The sequence below is a fragment of the Mycetomoellerius zeteki genome, unplaced genomic scaffold, assembly GCF_001594055.1.
Source record: "Mycetomoellerius zeteki isolate Tzet28-1 unplaced genomic scaffold, Tzet1.0 scaffold105, whole genome shotgun sequence".
Taxonomy (NCBI): domain Eukaryota; kingdom Metazoa; phylum Arthropoda; class Insecta; order Hymenoptera; family Formicidae; genus Mycetomoellerius; species Mycetomoellerius zeteki.
The window spans coordinates 1,853,675-1,869,306 of record NW_017255965.1 but is presented as its reverse complement, the minus strand read 5'-3'; the positions used below and the strand labels follow the sequence as shown (position 1 = coordinate 1,869,306).

Genomic DNA, 15,632 nt, shown 5'->3' with positions numbered 1-15,632 from the left:
GTAGTATTTGAGTAAAAAATTATTGAAGACCAATTTTCGACAATTTTTAATAATTAATATCTTGTTAACTATTGTGAAAATTGTAAAATGGTAGAGGATTTTTCTTCTCAGTTTAATCCATTTTGCCTCTATGCGAAAGATTTTTTATTACTTTTCAAACATTCTGTATAGTTATATTTTTTGATGATCAGCAATATAAATGTTCTGCCTATTGATTTCATTTAATTATAATTTTGAACAAGCATCAGCGCTTACTCGTGAGCGTTATATTTATGTAAATATTGTAAATATTACAGTAAATATTATAACATAACATGTTATCATATTGTTATCATGCATAGAAATAAAACAATTATGTAATTATGTATTATTTTTTGAATAATTTATTTATGAATTTATTTATGATGTAAACATGAAATTTTAACATTTATATTGACATTTCATTATTGTTGACACAAACATTGTTGACATTTTGTGTGGCGTTAAATTTTTTAAATTTAATTTAAAGAATTTTCATAGTTTTAAAATTAAAAATCAAAAGTATCTTCTTGAATACAGAATTAAACTTTAAAGAAGTTTGGAATATAAAGTTTTTAAATTTAAAATTTGTTAAATTAAAATTAAAATAAACTTCGATTTTTAAATTTAGAGTTTTATTTTATGAGTTTAATATTTAAACTTAGAAATTTTGGAATTTTGTAATTTTGAAAATTTAAATATATAATTTATAATTTTAATGTACAAAATTTTTTAAAAATATAAGTGTGTTTCTCGTCGATATATTACCGTATTCTGGCAAAAACTGACAGTAGTGGCGACACGTAACGTGAAACGCGCAGCATAGATGGTGCTATTTAAAGTCACAATCTTTGGCGGACTTGTGTACTTGAGTTGGTTATGTTACGTTGTTCATTCCCACTTTCCCACGCCATCTTCGCTTTGAATCAGATTGATATCAACGTTTTTGTAATTTGTGTATGCGAACATGTGAAGTTTTTCAATTTGTAACGGTATGAATAAAAAACTCATAATTTGGTAACGATAATTTGGTTCGATAAAATATTGCGAGAGTTTTATTGTGAAATTCATTAAAAGCGGCGTCTACAATGAAATTAGAAGGCGTAAACTTAAGCTTTAAACTCTAAACCGTAAGAAATTGATCAATTACAATCAAATGTGAGGAGAATATTCGACTATGTTTTACGACTTAGTGCTTAAGGTTAATTCTACAATGTGCTCTTTATTTCCTGTTTCTTGCTGTTTGTCTCTTGCCTTCTTGATCATAGTTCTGATGAACCACTCGCTCGTGGCGGACGAGTCTCGACTCGGGTGCTATAGCTATTGTATATTTTTGAAAGTGGTGCCGATGCCGACTTTGACCGAGCATTAAAACACACATAATCATCCCGCGGTCTTGGACGACCCGTTCGGTCGTCCTGACGCGTGTCTTTGCGGCGTGACGACGCCGTAGACGCAGGCGCCCGGTGTTTCGAACGGGCTTAGCCATTTTCGCGGGTGTTGTATCATTTTTTTAATACACGGAAAACAATCATAAACGTGATCTGACCGTATCGACCTCCTATTTGTTTGGAGGCGGGAGCCATAATTAATTAAGAAGAAGAAGCCTTGATCAAAAAGGCAAGAGGCAAACAGCAAGAAACAGGAAACAAAGAGCACATTGTAGATTAGGCTAAAACTTTGCTTAGTGTATAAAACTAAGTTTTTTGCCTTTAAAATCTCATTGTAGACGCCGTTTAACAGTCCTCTAATGCAGAGCTAGTTATCCCATAACCTACAATCAGGCATATTCTCGCTGGTTTTTCATCAACGGATCTGCACAAAAATGAATATAGTGTGCGTGATATGTAGCGATATGTTGACACCATCCGACGATGTTTTCCATACACCATGTGGACATATATTCCACTATCCGTGCTTGCTGCAATGGCTTGATAGGTAATTTGGATACTGCCTCAAAGATTTTTGCATTCTCTTCTTCCTCTTAAACCTCTGGGCCTCTATTCTTAAAAAGAAACGTATATAAAATTCTAGAAAAATACTATAGTATATGTAAAGTATACTGTGATATTTCTCTAGACTTTCGTATACGTTTCTTTTTAAGAATAGGGGCCCTGATCTATATTACGTCTCTCTCATATGCTTGTGTTAAGCACACTGATTATTCAATTGCCCAAGCATATGGGACCTACAGCTTTTTAGCCAGTTCCGAACGGTAGATTTTTTGAGGTGCTTCTATAGGCAAGGATACTCTCGGGAAGTTGCCGACCTTTTCCGAGAGGAGACACGAGCATAAATATTTTGGTTCCTACCAAGATCGAACTCGAGACCTCTGGCATGATAGACCAGTCTGCTATCTGTCATGTCACGCTTGCATATTCTCTTGTAGTTTTTTTTTTGCCTATTCAAAAAATTATTTCATGAACTTTTGTATCATTCCTGAAAGTTTTTTTGTTATTGTTTACACTTGATAGCATTTAGTTTTATTTGTGAAATTGTTTCAGGTCAAAGACTTGTCCACAATGTCGAGTAATCACAACTAATCGTACGATACATAGGATATATTTTAATTTTTCAAATAATGATAGCATCGTAGAAGATCCTGCATCTCTACAGAACAAAATTGACAACTTAAATTTCCAGCTAAAAGTGAAAGACAAAAAGTTTAGTGATCTTACAGAGGACAATGACAAATTGAAGAATGAAACAGCTGGCTTAAGACAGAGAGTTATTGAAGTTGAAAATGAAGTAAATGGCAAGAATAGTGCAATTTATGCATGTAATGAGCAGATTAAATTTTATAAACAGCGATGTTCAAATGCAGAGAATGATAGGAAAGAGAAAGAAAAGTTGACGGAAAAACTCAAACTTTTAAAAAAGTATGTTTATTATAATATTTATTTTAGAGATGTACATGCAATTTTCAAGTTTCTATTTAATCTTGTAATTAAATGTTTGATTTTGTAGCGTACAAAATCTAATAGATGATTCTTCTAAATCTAATGTGGAGGATATAACGATGCAAACAAATGATATTTCCAAACTTAGGATATACATAGGAATATTAAAAAAGTATTCTATATTTACATGTTTTGTATATTTGATTGATTTACATACAATGTATCTATGAAGATGTAATACTATGGACTTTATATTAAATTTTTCAGGGAACTCGAGAGCATGCGTGAGAAGAGCAAAGTGTTGAGGAACAAATATAAGAATGAACAGCAAAAGTTCATGCAAGTCTCCAAAAGAAATAAATTTTTGGCACAGGAATATGCTAAACAAAAGTATGTAAATGTTCTTGATATATCAAATTATTGTTTTTTTTAAACCATTGTCCTTGGAGATTATATTATCATATATATTTTTAGTGAATTGAAACAACGTTCTACAGAATTAGAAGAACATTTAAAACGCTGTGAAACCGAAAATATATCTTTACAAACTCAGCTTTTTAACATACAGACAGATGCACAAAAATTCGTATGCTGTAATAAAATATTCACGGAGCAAGAAGAGAGCTACGAGCAAGAAAACTTGAAAGCGCATAAGGAATTTTGTACCGTAAAATCTAATAAAACAATGACTGAATATATGACAAAAAAAGAATACATTATAAAATTCGAAAAGAGTAATAGTTGCATTATAGATCCAGTATGTAAACTACTTTGTTGCGTTTAATTACACTCATTAATTAATTAAATATTACACTCATCATTAATTACTAAATTTATTTTGGATATATTTATGTCAGGATAATATTTATTTTGTAGAATAGTACCGAGAATATCCCACGGAATAAATCGCAGGATTTCTTTTCGATGAGAAACCATGGTATGAAGAGACAGAAATCTAATAACAATTTGAAAATACCTTCGACACTTGTGAAAAAATCAAGAATTAACTCACCAAATCAAGTAAACTGCTTTGCATTTATATTTAATATGTTATATCTGTATTTGTGTGTTACAATTTTTACAATTTTCTCATATTTATATATTTTAGAAGACTGCCAGTGGCAGAGGCATGAGTTTTGATGGCTTCGGAGGACATGCCAAGTATGATAAATTTCCTGATCCTATTTCTAGCTCGCATGTAAAGAAAACCAGAGAGGATTCAAAGATGAGCAAACCAAAACTTGATACGGGTAACAATCAGAAAATCGATGATTTACTGATGTTTTATACTGATATAATAATATAATGCCTAATATGATGCCTAAATTATATATGTAATAGAAATTATAATGAGACGTAAGATTCAAGACGTGAAAGGATTGGGAATGTAACTCCAGTATAGAATTGTGTATTTTTTTATTAATTAAAAAGAGATCCAGATTAGAGAGGGATCTAGTCTAGAATTGTGTATTTTTTTATTAATTAAAAAGAGATCCAGATTAGAGAGAGATGATTGTATTTTTAATATACACACATGATTGTATCTGTACTATAAGATTTGTAACATTTTTATATAAAATTTTATTTTGTAATAAATTCTTTGTATGATTATTAAAGTAATTAAATTATTGAAGTAATTATTTAATGCTGTATGTATAAGTTATTTCATAGACATAAATATATATTCAACCATTGAATTTATTTGTTCTTTAATTGATCTATCTTTGAAACTAAGCCGAAACGGATATATGGTCATATGAAATTTTCGTCTCGAATTTATGTGAGAAATCACAAAATCTTTAAACGGTACTTAGGACACCCTGTACATGTATACATATATGTATAGATATTTAATCGTTATATAAAATATTTGTAAACTACTTTTCAGAGCAAATAAAATTAAACATTTATCATATAACAAAATGAACAGTAATCGCTTACAAGTATTAATTTTATTAAATGTTAAAACAGTTTATATTGGAAATTTCAACAATTAAAAGATTTAAAAAGTAGAAATAATAAATAGAATTAATAAAATATGACGTTATCTAGTAGAGTGACAGAATTTAAAACTTTAACGTAATGATATAAATCAATTTAAAATGTGATATATTCGCGTACACTGATCATACTTCATCATATACAAGGAGACCTATAATTTAAACGGCAATTTTTGATAGAGCGGTTTCCCGGCCAAGTATATTATTCGGTGGTTTACCATTCGAGAGGAGTTACGAGTGTACGAAAATTTTCGGTTCTGCCGGGGATCGAATCCAGGATTACTATAGCAGTGCGCTGTTTACTACACCACGCTTGCGCTAATGCAAGAATTAATAAATTATAATTTAATTATAAAACTATAGTATAACATATAATACAATTTCTAAAATAAAAAATTCAATTATAAATCCCTAAAAAATAATCATAAAATATACAAACATACAAAGAAGTTTTTAATTACCTCTATAATTAAAAATTTCCTTATATAAAAAATATTAAAATAAAAAAGTTAAAAAATTAGTTTCAAAGAATTCATACAGACTTTTGCTACATTAATCAATTTTAAATTGGAACGTATGTGCGAAGTCTGGCATTTTAGAGAGTAGCTGTATAAATTCTTGTGACGCAATGTTGCCTGCGCCAGAGAAGTCCATTTCTTGTAACATCTGAAAAAATAAGGCCATTAAACACAGTCATGAATTATTATATGATATCTGTTGCAATTTTGCAAGAGATAGGTGAATTAAAAGAAATTAATAGAAATTCTAATTAAATTTTGAAAAAGAAAAGAAAGTTGTACCTTATATACTCGTAGATTAAATCTCTTATTGAGTTATTTGCACTACTTTAAAGAAAGGTATTAATAAAAATACAAAAGTTTTGTACATTTCAACAATAGAATGTAAAAGTAATTCCTTTTTTTCGTTAAAAAAAAACATTGGAGAAAGGGAAAAAGAGTTCACAGAGTTTTAGAAGCGATTTCCGGGCTTTGAAGATAGCGCGAGTGCAATTTTACAGAATTAATTTCTCTTCGCGCGCACAGAAGGCAGTTCCTTTCAATTCACCTACTTTCTACCGCGGAATCGGTAACGGCCATCGGAAATTTGTTGCAATAGAAAACGGCCTCTCGGCTTTTGGCAAAAGGATTAATCGCTTCTCGATTCCATCCTTTGTAGTTGCGTTGAGGACGCACAACAGGAATGCACACTAACCATCCGCGCTACGTCCTCCGCTTGTTGTCGATCGATTCGGTTCTGCCCGCGCTCATCCGTGCCCGCCAATCTCCGCATCGTTTCGATCAGATCGTCGAGAGAGACTTGATTGTCGCCGTCGAAATCTGGAAATGAAGATGATCAGCACTGGTCGCTGTTTGCGTTCACGCATTCGAAACGAACGAATTGCGAGTACGCGCGTGTGTTTGTATAACATTGATGATTAAAATTGGCAAGAGATAGAGCCAGAGATCGGTACAAAGCGAAAAGAATTATTTTGCGCGATCTGTACCATGGAAAACAGAATATTTATCGATATTGCTTTAAAATTTGAGCTTTTAAAGATAAATACAAAATAATTTTTGACAATCTGTCAATTAAACTGAATAATAATTTGATCTATTTGATTAGAATCGTATTATTTATTAATTTATTTACTCATTTATTATTATTTATTTATGTTTAATGAAATTTAAAATATATTGCTTCGAATTTTTACAATAAAAATAAAAAGCTTTTTTTAAACAGAGTTTTTTTTTACTATAAATATGCAATTAATGTTATATTATATGGTAGGATTTATTTCCCGTCAAATCGTGCATCACGTTATGTAATGTCAAAATAAGCGACATTTATTATAAACCAAGGTGATAAATTTGAAATTTAAATGACGGAAAGTAGAGCACATCTCTCGGATATGATTGAAGATCGTGCAAAATGACACTTTCCATACTGCATAAGCATAACATGATCCAATTTATCTGAATGGAGTCGCAGTTGCATCGGCAGATTGCTGTGAGAGCGCGTTTCCATTTCTACGGTAATTGACGTGGCTCCGTGTTAAACGATTCCGTTTAACGAAATTGACTGCAAGCCACCGTTTACCACTATACGAATGCTCGACGATGGTCTGCAAATTTGTATACCTTACAAATTATCATAATTATAATATACTGTGTGTTGGAACACCTAGACAAATTATTATATTACGTCAAACTAATCGGTTACAATAAAACTGGTTGGGAAAAATAAATTGGATTTAAGGAATCTTTAAACTGCCACGCTTTGTCCAAGGCGTTCCGCATACGCATTTGGTGAAATATGTATAATTTCTGTGAAAGTTGCCATCGAGACATTTTTCCCTCTACCAGCAAACAATGAAGTTTTGTAATTGTATTTTTAATGACTGAGGAATTGTTCGCGTATAATACGAATTTGTATGTTTAATGAGTGTGTAGGATTGACGGATGTCAAATATTTGCCGTGACGAAAGTTAGAATTTCGCGCACACAAAAACCTGTAAATATAGATTCAATTGTATCTGTGAGCTTACCGAAAATTTCAAAAGCCCATGCAGCCCGAACACTCCTAGGACAATTCATGGAGAATGCCCAGCAGAGGTCGAGAGTATCTTCGAAGCTTAAATGTCCATCCTGCTTCGACGAGAACACGCGGTATATCACGTCACAGAAAGGATTGCACTGAAAATATATTATACGCTCTGTATTTTATAATCTTTTGTTTTTCTTGAAGACTAAATAAATTGCATAAAAAAATAAAAATATTTGAGGTTCCTGTTCTCTCACTCGTCATTACTATCTCTGAAGTATTGTGAGGTAGCGAGAAAGAATAAAAATTCTTACACATTATATTTTAATAGAAATATTTTTCAATAAAATATAGATTTATAAAATATATTGAAAACTATCTTTTTGTTTTGGAGAAAAATTAAATCATATTTATTTCTATTATACATATATATACCATATATTATTAATTTAACAGTTTGTCATATTTGTAAACATAGCTTATTTCGTTTTTGGTTATGCATAATTCATTTCTAAATATAATTATTTATTAATTAGAAAAATGAAAAAAATCGGCATTAAAATGAAAAAAAGAATTTTGATATAGGTATATATTTTACAAGTCGGTTTTATCGAATGTAAGTGTTGTTTTATTGAAATATATTCTATATATATTTTCTTGCTTCTAATATCACAATCTAAGATAGTAATGAACAGGAGCCTTCTTTTTTTTCGAATCATTCAAGAATTTTCAATTTATATTCATTCTGTTTCACTTTTTTACTTGTTAAATACCATCAAGGAATTATTGTGTATTATATCATAATATATGTATAGGTTTTTGAAACAGCAATTTTAATTAAATTTTAATAATTAATGTGGATATATAAGAACAACCTCTTGAGATACTCTGTGTAATATTTGAAAAACACAATATGTTTCGTTCCTCGTATCGCAGTTAATCATCACCTCGTGTAAATAACGAAATTTCTAGCTCGCAGGAAAAAAAAATGGTAGCAGCTTACCATCGCTTAAGAAGGATTTATTGCTGCGCAATATACGCGATGTTTAGAGCTAACGAAAACGTTGTGTACCGTGATAATCCAATGCTCTTTGCTACCGGAACTTTTCAACACCATTCTTTCAAAATACGATTATAATTCAATTGTAAAATAATTCTACAAAAAATAAAAAATCTATTTCGCACATCGAAATGTCAAATAGTAATGGTAAAATTCGGAGCTTACGTGAATCTGTGGAAGAATTTTGTTGATTTGCTCCACAGAAAATCGATAATGAAGATTTTGTTTGAGGATGCCTGGTTCCAAATTATCGAGACGTTTATAAATCCTGACAATGATAAGTTAGACAATTAAATATAAGTACATTAAAATACATTAATTGAGAGTTATATTTATCTGGACATAAATAGTTCACAGAAGATAGAGACCATAAAAACGATTGATGTACATATTCATAAAAAAAAGTATCCTGTAAAAGGATATAAATAAAATTCGACTTTTGAATCACTTTTAGATTATTTTTCAAATTGCTCGTTAACGTGTGTCATTGACATAATATATACACAAAAAATGCATAGTCTTACTTATTATTATTGTATATAGAATTATTTAAAAAGCTACAGAATCTGAAAATAATTTTGATGGACAATCAAAATAATTAATTACATAAGACGTTCAATCTGTTTGTTAGAATATTTAAACTTTTTGCGGAATCATGCTTAAGTTTGCTACATAATTACTTTGATGATCTAATAAAATTATTCATATTGTAAATAAATCAAATATACGCATTGACAAATTTCACTTTTGTTTAAATACGTCAGCTCGACGTATTCGTTGAGGGCTTCTTCCGAAATAACATTTTCTTTAGAACCCGTATTACCCATGGACACAATTTTGATTTAATACGTTGAAATAGGACCATTCGACCAACCTAACTGATATCGCATTAATGATAACGCACGTTATCATTTCAATATGCGATTATGAAAAAGAGCTGATATCAGCACTATCAATTTTATGCGGGAGCACTTAACTGTTTAACGACGATAGCATTTACAGTTATATTGGAGCATCAATTTAACGATCGTGGTTACAATCCGGACATTTATATTAATAAAATTTTACAGTAGTTGGATAAACGCCATATTAATATCTTGGAATTGAAAAGTAAATTCAATGAAATAATTTATGTCGTCTTATATGTCTCACCTTGTTTATATCTTCCTCGGTTTTAATTTGTTCAGACGTTCTCTTTGATAACATCTTGTTAAAAACCTCGGAAGATTTGTCGAGGAATATTTCAATCTGTATAAAAAAGTACGCTTACTTATTTGTGAGCTTCGCGATTTACGTGTAGTGCGCGGAGTGTATTAATCATTTCTGCTTGTCGACCGCTGAAATAATAATCTACGGACGATCAATTTTGCGACAGCGTTTTAATTAGCTGTTTAACTAGCTGCCTGGGTGCTTTCCTCGGGTTCATTATCACATCTTGAGACAAATGCATATTTACGACGCGCGTAAATAAGCGTGCGGGGCGGAGATTTATATACGCTCAAGGTATGTCCGCATTCTCTCTCTCTCTCTCTCTCCTAGCTTAGAAATTAAGCGGTGCCGTGCGGTGCGCACAAACGTTTAAACCGATTACACGTGGAATGCGCGGAATTCCGCGTGCGAGCTTTAATTAGATCGTCAGCGTCGGCGGCGAGGCCGATCGTTGATTGGAAAACGCACAGAAATCGCGCGATTTGCGCGCTCGTCGAGCGCGAGCGGAGGCATCCGTTGCTGAGCGCGTTTCTCAATGAGAAACCGATTTCTCCGCGATCCATGAAATTGCGTTCGCTATCAGAGCTTGATTAATACCGCGGGTGAGTACCGAAAACACGCGGGTTAACCGAGTCGCGTAACCGTAGACATTCAACTCGTGATTTCGAGTGGTCCGTAGTTACGCTCGCAACGTCTTAATTGGTAAAGAGATATGCCAGGAACCTTCACGTTCTTAACTTATGCAATATCGGATATTGCTTTCCGTTAAAAGAAAAGGACTAAAAAACGAATGAATGTACTTTAAAAAATATGAGCATGGATTTAACACCATGTCGATATTTTTATAGTGTAGATTTAACACCATGAGTGTTAAATATAATTTTCATTGTGTTGGTGTTAATATAACATCAACATGATGTGAATTTAACACTATATTAAATTATTTAAATCATGAAACACCAAAATGGAGGTGAATTTAACATTATGGGTGTAGATTTAACATCCTGATTTAAATAATTTAATATAGTGTTAAATTCACATCATCTTGATGTTATATTAACACCAACAGAATGAAAATTATATTTAACATTCATGGTGTTAAATCTACACGTTTTTTAGAGTTTTATCGTGTAGAGAATTTCTTTAATTCTTTCTTTGTCACATAATAGGTGTTTTCTAGCAACAGACACAGATGACACAGTTACTGTCTTGTTATTTGCCAAACAAATGATAAAATGATACTGATTATACCATGAGTGCTTTCTATTTGGTGACATAACTCGATACAAGTATTCTATCTTTGTTACTCATGGAATGCAAAGAAAGGTATATAGAACATTTGTGTCGACTTGTATCATTAAATGGAAAATACTCTGCGTCTCTTGCTAGAAAGCACTAAATATTCCCTGTGGAAAGTTTCTCGAGGTGTTTTTCGGAGATTAGCCGCGTGTCGTCGATCACGATGATGTAAAACAAGCATTACAGTGTATGTACATAGTTAGAGACCAAACATCAAATTGTCGATTATCCGTGGACCTGCGACAATGACATTCGCGGCACGATTCCCGGCGTACAGCGACACGCTGGTCGCTGATTGCGATATTGCGCCAAGTGCGGGCTGGATGTCGAGAGAGGGAAGCGATTGCCCGGTCTCGCTGTAAAACAATTAGCCCGCTCGTCCGATACTCGAATAGCCTCGAATAAGCGCGGTCTGCACGAATGAGCCGACGATGTCTGCCTCCACGGCAAGCATAATGAGATATTTGGCGTGTTCGGCCTCTGCTCAAAGTCGCGCGGACAATCGGCGGCATTCGCGTCGTCGAAGAAATTAGGATCTGAGCACAAGAATTGTCATAACGGTCGTAACACTTACTTAGAGTGTTACGACAATTCTTATACTCAGACCCTAATTTCGTCGATGACGTACCGGCGCGAATTACTTACGTCTACAACTTAAATCTAAGTAAGTATTACGATAATTCTTGTGCTCACACCCTTACGCGCGTGTACTTTTTCCCAAAAATCCTACAGAGGCATTGCATTAATTCTGCATCCAGATAAACTAAAGTATAATTATTGTCCTTTGATATTTTAAATTCTGTTAGCTTTGTGCAATGTCATCTAAGAAATATGATCATCTAAAAAATTTAATCCTGTCTGAAACAAATGTAAGTACACATTCAATATATGATTTATTAAAATATTAAAAGATTTAAAACAAATGTATTAATGGAAATATCAGTAATAAAAGAAAGTTATAAATACAGCTTCTTATGTAGCAAGCTAACATTATTTGACATCATTTTGACAACAAAATGTCAAAGACGTCATTTTGAGATTGAAATGATGACAAATCTTGCCATCGTTTTATCTAGATTTTATCAAAGCGTTCATATATAATAGACAAGTAATTAAATTAAAGTATAAATTAAAATTTATGTATAAAAATGTCGAAAGTCATACAAAAGAAATGCATTGAATAAAATTGTTCGTTAAATAAGAACAATTAAATAGTAGTATTGTACAGTAAATCAGATATAAAATTTCAAAAATTTTAAAACTTTATAATTTATAAACGCAAGTGTACTTGAATATTACATGTAATTAATTTATTTTTTGTGTCATAAAACGCGATATGAGATATTTTTATAGCTGTTCTGTACAAATTTCGGTTATAATTTTTTGCGCTATGTATTTAAAATAATTATTCTGTGAAACTAAAATAATTAATCAATTTAAATAATTCATATGTTTTTTAATCTGTCAATAAATTGTACGTCAATATTTTGTTGTCAAAATGACGTTAAATAAATCAGTTTGCAACCTAAAAAATTATATTGTTTTTACTCAATTGTCATTAATTTTTTATTTTCCTTTCAATTACAGTTATTTTAAATACTCTTTATTATTTAAATAAATTTTTGAATGTGTTGTGTACTTATACGCTTGTTCAGACTGAATTAATTTTTCTGGATGACGGTGTTTTAGATGATCTCTCAGAATGTTTATTTTATCTTTAATATTAATAGTAAAATAGTTCACGTTACAATAATTACATCGTATTCTTCTACATTGCTTTCCTAGCGTATTGTAGGTATAATGGTTCTCTATACATTCTGAAAAAAATATTTGTCTATAATATGCCTCAGTTTTATGTTTCGATAAGTGATTACGTAGCAATTGCAATACTGGCCCGGGTACATTATTACATGTATTAATAAGTTCTCCACAATTCGAGAGCACGAGCGTGGCATGATAACGCACTGGTCTATCATGCCAAAGATCCCGGGTTCGATCCCAGTAGAAACCAAAATATTTACGCTCGTATCTCCTCTTGAAAAAAAGCCGACAACCTTCCGAGAGTATCCTTATCCACAGAAACCTCTCGAAAAATCTGCCGTTCGGAACTGGCATTAAAACTATAAGTCCCAGATGTTTGTGACAATTGAATAATCAGTGTGCACACCATATTAACCCAATTAACATATGAAAGAGCTAAACATAGACGAGAGGCCTAACGTAAGAAGAAGAAGAAGAAGTTCACAAATCTTACACTTTATTGTATTACGATCTATTAACTATTTCTTTAGTAATCCCACATTTTATTTTAATTTGAGTTTTTCTTTAAAGAAAAACATAGTAAAATATGAGATCCGAAGAAATAGATCGTAATACAGTAAAGCAAAATTTGTGAACTTTTTCTTTTTCTTCTTAAGTACACACATTCAAAAATTTATTTAAATAATAAAGAGTATTTAAAATAAGTGTATTGAAAGGAAAATAAATAATTAATGATAATTGAGTAAAAAAAATATAATTTCTTAGGTAGCAAGCTGACAATCAAATCATTTTGACAACAAAATATCGTTAAAGATGTTATTTTAAAATTAAAATGATGACATAAATAATATATTACATAGATTTCATTAAAGCATATAATAGTCATTTCCAATTACGATCGAAAATATATTTTTTAAGGCTCCTGAGTGATCTCTGCGGCCATATTGAATCGTGATATCATAAGCGAGACAAAATACATTAATTTTTGTTACATTTGTGTATAAAGATATGCCATTTACAACTACTTACTGACGGTTAAAAGGGATAAGGACATCTTTACAAATGTTTTAAAGCGATCTTGTCATTTCGTTTTATCTAAATTGTCTTTATTTACAAATGACATGTAACAAAAATTAACGTGTCATTTTTCGCTTATGATATAACGATTCAGTATGACTGCGATTCGCGTTACCCTCTAATGTATATTCGCTCTGTCATCGAAAACTTGCGGTTTTCATTTGGTACCGCGCCGCTTGGCAAGCAAACTTTTCCGCAGCTAAATGCACGTAGAAACGCGCGCCAAGAAGTTGTCTGATGGATATTCGAGGCACGTGACTCCTTGACACGTTTGTATGTATCTTTTCCTTTTCTTGTGCAAAATTATAATTTCTTTCTTAAGATCCATCTTTCTTCGTTACAGGCTTCGTTTCTTGTTTGTTGTAGATTTTCATTATATGGTCTTAATAAATCGTGTATTATTGTAATTTCTTTATTGTGAAATGTGGAGAAAATCGAAATATAATTACATAATCCAACGATTTCGATTACGACAACGAAATATTATTCGAGTTATATGTTTTACGAATGGGATTTTGATTCTCAAACTCTAAACGGTTCCGCTTGAAAAGTAAAGATATTTTTCATGAATGTATGGGAAATAATCGAAATGATTTCGACCATATAAATAAATTAAATTATTTACAAAAAACCGTAAAAAAGATAGAGAGTTGAATTTTTCATTGCACAACAATTTAATAAAATTGAAACAGCAGCTAGATACGCACGATAAAACAACAGTCTAATACATACATACATCGACACAACAAATCTCCGCCCATTTGGATAGTATCGGTTTCCACAACCTGGTATGTTCCAATCAGTCGCGTGCGTCCGGAGCAACATTATCAATCTGAACGCGAAACACGCGTAAATAAAGTCCGGCGAAAACGTCAGCAGGACAACCGACTGCGGAAGTGCAACAGCGTGTTGCAAAACTGCGTTTTACAAATTCGCGCCACTCTCGTGTCGACGGGCTCTCGCAGACCGGAGAACCGGAAGTGAGAGGGAGCGACGACGAAGAGGCGCGCCGGTAGTGGCATTATTGCGCAATTAACGAGAGGCAAAACGCGCTATAACGAGAGGTGGACTCGTGAAAACCGGCTAATAATTATAACACGACTTCGTGGAGCGGTTATTGTCCCAATTCGACGGTCAGAGGGGACGGGCAACGCAGGCACGTGATGGAAGAGGGGTTGGCCGGAGGAAGGGGAGGGAGAGGGGGAGGCATTGCGCTTTGTGGATAATGGCTGCGCTCGAGAGGTCATGTGAGCCTGACGTTCCAGCATGTCAACAGCAACTATGCATCATCGGATGTCTGCCGCACGTAAACGCCTGTCTCCTCTCACCCTTCGCGCGCCGTCCACCCCCTTCGGCGTTCCTCTCTCTCTCACTCTCTCTCTTTCTCTCTCTCTCTCTCGGTCGTTTCTGCTCCGACTTGACGGCCCTTCCGTTGACGCCGATCCTTCCCCTCCGCCATCGCGACCCGTGGTCAGATATACGGGCTCGTTCATTATAATAAGCAGTGACGGTCAAATGAACCCTCGTTAACCGTGAAATATCGATTCCACTTCATCCGGGTGCAAAGATCGAGTCACAGTGAATCACGATCGGCGCTGTTCATCATGATGTACCGATCTTCTCCTTCGGAGGAGGAGACTCGATTTTCCCGCGCTCTCACCAGTCTCACCTCGCTCGAGCGTCAATAATCCTCGGGACTATTTAATATCTTCTTCTCGGCGCGGCAATTTTACGTCAACGTGACCGCCGGACCACGTAAATCCCGGG

At 33.1% G+C, this 15,632-nt stretch overlaps 2 protein-coding genes across 4 annotated transcripts; one reads left to right on the top strand and one right to left on the bottom strand.

The window, feature by feature from the left end:
* The first annotated feature begins 849 nt into the window (after window positions 1–849).
* Window positions 850–4,344, top strand: nopo (TRAF interacting protein no poles). 3 transcript variants are annotated; one of them, XM_018446119.1, is made up of 8 exons: window positions 850–1,010; window positions 1,748–1,956; window positions 2,523–2,897; window positions 2,986–3,090; window positions 3,186–3,308; window positions 3,393–3,675; window positions 3,795–3,938; window positions 4,027–4,344. In XM_018446119.1, the coding sequence occupies exons 2-8, from the start codon at window positions 1,844–1,846 to the stop codon at window positions 4,222–4,224; spliced, it is 1,341 nt and encodes a 446-aa protein (XP_018301621.1). In that variant the 5' UTR covers window positions 850–1,010; window positions 1,748–1,843; the 3' UTR covers window positions 4,225–4,344. The 3 variants fall into 3 exon arrangements, with proteins under 3 accessions (XP_018301621.1, XP_018301629.1, XP_018301637.1); XM_018446127.1 differs by lacking the exon at window positions 850–1,010 and adding an exon at window positions 1,024–1,148; XM_018446135.1 differs by lacking the exon at window positions 850–1,010 and adding an exon at window positions 1,138–1,176.
* A 1,126-nt stretch (window positions 4,345–5,470) lies between these two features.
* Window positions 5,471–9,394, bottom strand: LOC108721263 (calcium and integrin-binding protein 1). The gene is made up of 5 exons (XM_018445726.1): window positions 9,252–9,394; window positions 8,685–8,787; window positions 7,464–7,611; window positions 6,131–6,255; window positions 5,471–5,584 (listed from the first exon to the last, which is right to left on the bottom strand). The coding sequence occupies exons 1-5, from the start codon at window positions 9,344–9,346 to the stop codon at window positions 5,471–5,473; spliced, it is 585 nt and encodes a 194-aa protein (XP_018301228.1). The 5' UTR covers window positions 9,347–9,394.
* Between the last annotated feature and the right edge of the window lie 6,238 nt (window positions 9,395–15,632).

Bases quoted from the DNA above. Each gene is read 5' to 3' on its own strand.
- nopo (XM_018446119.1), top strand. From the start codon at position 1,844: ATGAATATAGTGTGCGTGATATGTAGCGATATGTTGACACCATCCGAC. The intron at 1,957-2,522 runs GTAATTTGGATA...AAATTGTTTCAG, and splicing joins TTGCTGCAATGGCTTGATAG to GTCAAAGACTTGTCCACAAT. The intron at 3,676-3,794 runs GTATGTAAACTA...TTTATTTTGTAG, and splicing joins ATAGTTGCATTATAGATCCA to AATAGTACCGAGAATATCCC.
- LOC108721263 (XM_018445726.1), bottom strand. From the start codon at position 9,346: ATGGGTAATACGGGTTCTAAAGAAAATGTTATTTCGGAAGAAGCCCTC. The intron at 8,788-9,251 runs ATGCGTATATTT...TATCATTGTCAG, and splicing joins AACAAAAGTGAAATTTGTCA to GATTTATAAACGTCTCGATA. The intron at 6,256-7,463 runs GTAAGCTCACAG...CTTCATTTCCAG, and splicing joins ATGGGCTTTTGAAATTTTCG to ATTTCGACGGCGACAATCAA.